This window comes from Neoarius graeffei, chromosome 10, assembly GCF_027579695.1.
Source record: "Neoarius graeffei isolate fNeoGra1 chromosome 10, fNeoGra1.pri, whole genome shotgun sequence".
Lineage (NCBI taxonomy): Eukaryota > Metazoa > Chordata > Actinopteri > Siluriformes > Ariidae > Neoarius > Neoarius graeffei.
This window is the reverse complement of record NC_083578.1, coordinates 11,475,433-11,483,581: the sequence shown is the minus strand read 5'-3', so window position 1 is coordinate 11,483,581 and position 8,149 is coordinate 11,475,433. Positions and strand designations below refer to the sequence as shown.

Genomic DNA, 8,149 nt, shown 5'->3' with positions numbered 1-8,149 from the left:
AACATATGATATTATAAATATATAGTCGGGTTGTGTAATTAGCTGCAATTTATTATATTTCCAGCATGTTTATTGACTTTGGTGTAGTAAATTATGAGCTTGTCGGTTTTAGCTGCCTGTACAGGTGCATACTGTAGTGGATTATTTATTTGTCTTTTATTTCAGGCTCATTTATTCAAGGAATGTGACTGAGGTCTGGTCTGCTTTTAATAAGAAGTTAAAGGAGTACTGTATCTGCTTATGACGTACAATCTGACAAATGTTTTGTTTCTATATTGTTCTAAATAATCCTAATAACTAATAATCATGATTTCTGCTGTTTAGCTGTAACTGTGCAGCTGGAAACCTGGAGCTGATCTTTGTCGAAATAAAGGTTATGTAAATTTATCAGGCTCTCAGTTAGAAACATGGAGCTAAATGTGGGGGTCATGGTTTGAGGAAATCCCAACTGGGGTTTTAAAGTTACAATAAGGAGCTTTGTTACTTTCCTCTCAGTCAACGTCCAGCTTTGCTGACGGTTTCTGGTCACATGGCGAGGGCTAACATCAAAATGCGAACTTCCACTCCCTTCAAATGCAATCCAGCTGAATTACTGTAACTTTCCGTGTATTTATTTGGTTAATTGGTTAGTTAATATCATGTTTATTGTAACTGAGAGTCTAATTTGTAATGCTGTGAAGTGTTATGCTAAGGCAAGCACTTCCCATGGAGATGCCATTTGAAAACTAGCCTTGAGTCCTTGAACCACATGAAGAGGATCAGAGAGGATCAGGATGGGTTTAGATGATATGGTATAAAGATGATCTCATCCTCCGTATGGGACCGTAATGGGCTCTTGGGTGATTACAGATGTGACTCTAGATTATAACAGATGTGATCGCTATAGGCTCTGCAGGGGAATAATAAAATAAAATAAAGCCAGTAAACAAACAAACAAACAAATATATATATATATATATATATATATATATATATATATATATATATATATATATATATATAAATAAAAATGGCACATAATTAAATCAGTAAATATTACGGTAATATAATAAAAATAGAAAAAAAATAGATAACTATTATGTTAATAACATAAAAATTTCAAGTTAGTAATTAAAATGAGCATCCTGTGATTAAATAGCTAAATATGGCCTTCGCAAAGTAAAATGAAATACAGACAAATTAATAAATAACAAATAAAGATAAGTAATTAAACAGCAGATTATTAATAGGTAAATAGATTAAAATCAAATAAACAGGAAAAAAGTAAACCAATAGATTTCTTATAATAATAATAATAATAATAATAATAATAATAATAATAATAATAATAATAATAATAATAAACTGCTGCTTTGTTAATGTAATTTTAACATTTTTAAGCAAGTGAGTCAGTGAATAAATAAATAGCCTTAACAATATAGTGTAAAAAAATAATAAAAGGAAACAAACAAGATAGATAGATAGATAGATAGATAGATAGATAGATAGATAGATAGATAGATAGATAGATAGATAGATAGATAGATAGACAGTCAGACAGACAGGTAACCACAACCCCATCAGGAAGACTAGAAATAAACAAATGAATAAATAAAGAAGTCCAAAAATAAACAAACAAACACAACCAGGACAGACAGACAGATAAATAGATAAAACAGACAGATAGATAGACAAAGATAGATAGATAAAACAGACAGACAGATAAAAAAAGAGAGACAGACAGACATATAGACAAAACAGAGACAGACAAAACAAACAGACAGAGAGACAGGTAGACAGCCAGATAAAACAGCCAGATAAAACAGACAGACAGACAGACAGACAGACAAAACAAAGACAGACAGAGAGAGACAGATAGACACACAGACAAAACAGAGACAGACAGACAGAAATGAACATGTTCCTATAATTGTCAGCTGTCCAGTAAAACTCATTACATACACATTCTCCTTTTCACTTATCCAGTAAATTAAAACTATAAACTTTCTTGGAAAACAGTAGGATACAATAACCTCCTTTCATAAAGAAGAGTAGAATAAACTATTTTACTAAACACGACGCCCCCACAGTTCTAACACTCACACTTTCATACTAAACAGTATGTAGTATAGATAATGACCTGCTCCCACCTGATATTACACTTTCATACTAAACAGTATGTAGTATAGATAATGACCTGCTCCCACCTGATATTACACTTTCATACTAAACAGTATGTAGTATAGATAATGACCTGCTCCCACCTGATATTACACTTTCATACTAAACTCTTTGTAGTATAGATAATGACCTGCTCCCACCTGATATTACACTTTCATACTAAACAGTATGTAGTATAGATAATGACCTGCTCCCACCTGATATTACACTTTCATACTAAACTGTATGTAGTATAGATAATGACCTGCTCCCACCTGATATTACACTTTCATACTAAACAATCTGTAGTATAGATAATGACCTGCTCTCACCTGATATTACACTTTCATACTAAACAGTATGTAGTATAGATAATGACCTGCTCCCACCTGATATTACACTTTCATACTAAACTGTATGTAGTATAGATAATGACCTGCTCCCACCTGATATTACACTTTCATACTAAACAGTATGTAGTATAGATAATGACCTGCTCCCACCTGATATTACACTTTCATACTAAACAGTATGTAGTATAGATAATGACCTGCTCCCACCTGATATTACACTTTCATACTAAACTGTATGTAGTATAGATAATGACCTGCTCCCACCTGATATTACACTTTCATACTAAACAATCTGTAGTATAGATAATGACCTGCTCTCACCTGATATTACACTTTCATACTAAACAGTATGTAGTATAGATAATGACCTGCTCCCACCTGATATTACACTTTCATACTAAACTGTATGTAGTATAGATAATGACCTGCTCCCACCTGATATTACACTTTCATACTAAACAGTATGTAGTATAGATAATGACCTGCTCCCACCTGATATTACACTTTCATACTAAACAGTATGTAGTATAGATAATGACCTGCTCCCACCTGATATTACACTTTCATACTAAACTCTTTGTAGTATAGATAATGACCTGCTCCCACCTGATATTACACTTTCATACTAAACTGTATGTAGTATAAATAATGACCTATAAATAATGACCTGCTCTCACCTCTCCAGGTGGGCTTCAGCAGAGCCCTCAATTTACTGCTATATTTATTTATTAACTTATTTAATTACTGATTCATCATGAATTCATTTTTCTCATTTACACCCAAGACTCAGATATTCATTCAGTCATTTGTTTCAGCAAATAGCAACAGATAACAATAACAGCCCTGCTGAGTCCCTCATTTTATTTCTAAAAGAAAACAACAAGAAGAAAACACCAAAAGATTAAAATCTGAATCTGCCTAGTTTAAATTACCCAATGAAATAAAACCACACTCTTATGATAATCTTGATCGTTTAATCCAATCCTGGGTGACACTAAAATAGTTAAGAGTGCAATCAAGTGCTTCAGCGTGTATTAAAGAGTCCCACGGATCTTTGGTCAGCCGTCATGACTCGAAAGAAGCGCAGGCCATTACTTTTTCATTAAGAAGAAAAACAAGAGTTAATTCCTGCTGTGTTGGCCCACTCCACACTGGCTGAGATTCAGAGGCTCGGGGGTGGGTTACTGGTATATAGGGGGCTGTACTTTAGAAAAACAGGGGGGTCTGAGGGGCGGAGATGGAGAGATGAGGAAGGGACGGAGGTTAAATAGGCTGGGTGGCTCTCCCCCTTTCACTTGAACACACTCTCTCTCTCTCTCTCTCTCTCTCTCTCTCACTCCTGCTGTCCATGTGTGCATGGTGCAGAACTTCACAGAAACACTTCTGTTCACAGAGGAAAGCCAACAAGTTGCCCTTTTGCACACCAAAAACTTTTGGTTCTGCAGCTTTAAAAGCACACCTGGACTAAAGGAACGCTTCTTCCAACAGGACTTTTTTAAAACTCTGTGGAACCCAGACACCTTTACCTTTATCCAATGGATCCCACGGAATACCCTGACAGCTACGATTATTACGAAGACAATGAGACGGTGTGTGACTACTCTGAGTGGGAGCCATCCTACTCACTCATTCCTGTCCTCTACATGCTCATCTTCATCCTTGGTCTGTCTGGCAATGGGATGGTCATCTTCACCATGTGGCGCTCGGCCAAGTCCAAGCGCCGTGCTGCAGATGTCTACATCGGCAACCTGGCTTTGGCTGACCTGACCTTTGTGGTGACCCTGCCACTGTGGGCTGCATACACGGCACTTGGTTACCACTGGCCTTTTGGTGTGGCGCTTTGCAAGATCAGCAGCTACGTAGTGCTGGTGAACATGTATGCCAGTGTCTTCTGCCTCACCTGTTTGAGCTTTGATCGCTACCTAGCCATTGTGCACTCACTGAGCAGCAACCGTCTTCGATCCCGAGGCACCGTGATGGTATCGCTCGGCGCCATTTGGCTGCTTTCTGGAACTCTCGCTGCACCGACTCTGCTCTTTCGTACCACATTGGATGATGCGTTCAGCAACCGTACCACCTGTGCCATGGACTTCCGCATGGTGACCCTGAATCAACGCCACGAGTCACTCTGGATTGCCGGTTTGAGCTTGTCATCCTCAGCTCTTGGTTTCTTGCTCCCCTTTATGGCCATGACTGTGTGCTACTGCTTGATCGGCTGCACGGTGGCACGCCACTTTGGCCACCTGCGCAAGGAGGACCAGAAGAAGCGGCGCCTCCTGAAGATCATCACCACTCTGGTGGTGGTGTTTGCCCTCTGTTGGACACCTTTTCATGTGCTGAAGAGCATGGACGCGCTGTCATACCTTGGGTTGGCTCCAACATCCTGTGGTTTCCTGCACTTCCTGCTGCTGGCACACCCATATGCCACCTGCCTGGCGTACATCAACAGTTGCCTCAACCCGTTCCTCTATGCCTTCTTTGACCTGCGTTTTCGTTCGCGCTGCCTCTGTCTGCTCAGCCTGAAGAAGGTTGTGCACGGTCATGTCAGCTCTGCTTCTTCCACACTCAGCGCACAGACCCAGAAGTCCGAGTTGCACTCGCTTGCCACCAAAGTGTGAGGATGAGGAGGGCAGAAGGAGACGAGGGGAAGGATAAAAAGTGGAGGTGAGAGGAGAAGAAGTGAGGAGCGACCAGACGGCTGGTCCATTCTGGTGGCTTGACTCGTCCAGGCTGAGCCTCAAACATGAACATTATTTGGACTGAAAAAATAACGGACTTTCGAGTCTCTCTCTGTGTCTCTGTCAAGAAACAGTCCGTTATATGTACAGTGTGTAAATAATACTCCCAGGATTGTGTATTCTACTGTATGAATAATGGTGTATGAGTGTGTGTGGATGAGGAGGAATTTTGAGGAGAAACTATTTTTGCATCTTGCTTCAATTTTCAACTCCGCCGAGACGATAACAGAGATACCTATGGCTTGTATGTATGTGAATCTCTGAGTGTGTGTGTGTGTGTGTGTGTACACACTGGTCTAAGACAACAAATTGTACAGTATTTTCATACTTCAAAAGCATGTTTAGCATCTGTAGCACTTGTGTGAAATGAAGATATAAATGTATGAGTTTGCAGAATGAGCCCTTCTTCCTGGCTGTGCTCGTATGTTTGCTGATGAAAGCTTCAAAGCATGTATGAGGGTGTGTGTGTGCGCGTTTGTGTATGCAGGGGGGCCAAGTAACTAAAGCAAAGGTGTTGCAGCTTAATTAGATAGTTTAAAGACTGGTCAGAGACACAGGAGGAGGAGAAGGAGGAGAAGGAGATGGGGCAGACAGACAGATGGCAGCTGACAAATGTCTCTTGGAAAGGGAGGGAGGTGAGGAAGGTTGGAGGGAGGAGGAGGCAGAGGAGGAGGAGGAGGGGGTCAGGGTGTTGGTGCACTCCAGATAAAGGCGGGCTCGTGAAATGTTTTTATTTTAGTTGATCTTTCTGTAACTAACTACTGTACTGTATTAAAGATATGATGAAGCAAAGAAAACATTCGTGTCTTGTGCATATAAAGGACATCTATATGTCCTGTGTGTGTGTGGTGTGTGTTGAACTGTCAGTTAATGTTTCGTTATTTATCAGACACGTACATATGCAAAAACATTTATCACAAGCGTACAGAGGTTGAATTAATAATGGGGTATAACTATAATTAAATTATTATTATTATTATTATTATTATTATTATTATTATTATTATTATTTTTAGCTGAGGAAAATATTTGGTTCACATGTAATTAAATGGACAGTGTGTAGTTTTTCTTGCCAGACATAAAACACCCCAACCTGAATTAGATAATTAGCCTGATTAGTATTAATGATATAATATGCATAATTATATATTAAGCCAACCCCCAAGGTTACAGAATGATCAAATTTACTGTTATTCACTGTTTATCAGCAATTAACAGACTTTTCTTCCTGTTTTCTTCGGATTATTAGCTCATCTGGCCGACAGGTGATGTGTTTATGCCATTATGTGTCGTTTGGTATCATCCACATCTCATCTCATCTCATCTCATTATCTCTAGCCGCTTTATCCTGTTCTACAGGGTCGCAGGCAAGCTGGAGCCTATCCCAGCTGACTACGGGCGAAAGGCGGGGTACACCCTGGACAAGTCGCCAGGTCATCACAGGGCTGACACATAGACACAGACAACCATTCACACTCACACTCACATTCACACCTACGGTCAATTTAGAGTCACCAGTTAACCTAACCTGCATGTCTTTGGACTGTGGGGGAAACCGGAGCACCCGGAGGAAACCCACGCGGACATGGGGAGAACATGCAAACTCTGCACAGAAAGGCCCTCGCCGGCCACGGGGCTCGAACCCGGACCTTCTTGCTGTGAGGCGACAGCGCTAATGCGTCATCCACATTTCAGAAAAAAAATCACTTATTTTTTTCCAAATTCTTCACAGATTTTTATTCTTTTTAGCAGGAAGGTACGTCTGTCTGGGCTGCATATACAGTAACTTCTACCCAATTTTGCATAATTGCAATTAATAACGAAGATATGGAGTAATTAATCAATCCCTAACGAGCAGTTTCCACACAAATCACTTCTTCTCCTCCAATTCTTCACCGATTTTGATTCTTTCTGGCATGAAGGTAGGGGTATCTAGGGTGCATATAACTTCTACTCACATTTGCTTGATTACAATTATTAATGAAGTTATGGACTAATTAAGCCTTAATGTCTTGCAGTTCAACAAAAATCGCTTCTTCTCGGTCAATTCCTCGCCGTTTTGGATTCTTTCTGGCAAATAGGTCGGTATTCCTAGGGTGGATATTGCTTCTATATATAGCTTGTAAATAGTGTATATACTGTAGCTTGCAACATTTATTGTGCAAGGTGGCCCACTTTAGATCGTTCCTTCTGGACTAGATGGGGCCGGAGTGAGCTACGCCGTCATTGATGGTCTCGTTGAGAATACACATTTTATATGAAATGCATTCAAAAGAGGTGGAAGATGAGAAGCAGTTTTGTGTGGGGGGGATTTTTGTCATTTGTTTTAACCATTCTCTCATGTCTTCCTCTTAGATCAAGTCCTGCAAGCACACACACACACACACACACACACACACACACACACACACACACACACACACACACACACACACACACACTCTTTAAAATTGCTGAGACGTCCCTTTGGGTCTCTTCTATACACAAAGACATTTGTAATGAAGTTAAGACGCGAGACTTCTTGGTATCGGTTACATTTAACATTTGCTGTTAAAAAATGAGTGAAATATAAATGTAAAGTCAGGGGGGGAAAACGAGGCAGGAAAATGACCCTTTTTTCTTGACGCTTTTTTACAATTCAGTTCATCTTGATTGTGATTATCCTGAGTGTAAATACTGAAAGGCTGAAAAATAAAGTGCCGATGACAGATGACTACACGATTAGAGACGTAATCAGGAATGTATATTTTAGATTGCTTAATAAGTGTGGGACTACATCTGCTCAAACTGGGTTATGAGGTTTAATTAGGCTTATGCATTGTGTAATTAATTGCAGGTTCGTGCAAATGTTTGTGTACCCTCAGGATAAAATAATGATTTTTGACAAATGATTTACATCACAAAGGCATTTAGTGCTTT

The 8,149-nt window shown here is 39.5% G+C and overlaps 1 protein-coding gene across 1 annotated transcript; it reads left to right on the top strand.

Moving 5' to 3' along the window:
* The first annotated feature begins 3,841 nt into the window (after positions 1–3,841).
* Positions 3,842–5,847, top strand: aplnra (apelin receptor a). Its single transcript, XM_060930677.1, has one exon. It carries the CDS (start codon positions 4,028–4,030, stop codon positions 5,108–5,110), a length of 1,083 nt encoding a protein of 360 aa, XP_060786660.1. The 5' UTR covers positions 3,842–4,027; the 3' UTR covers positions 5,111–5,847.
* The last annotated feature ends 2,302 nt before the right edge of the window (positions 5,848–8,149 follow it).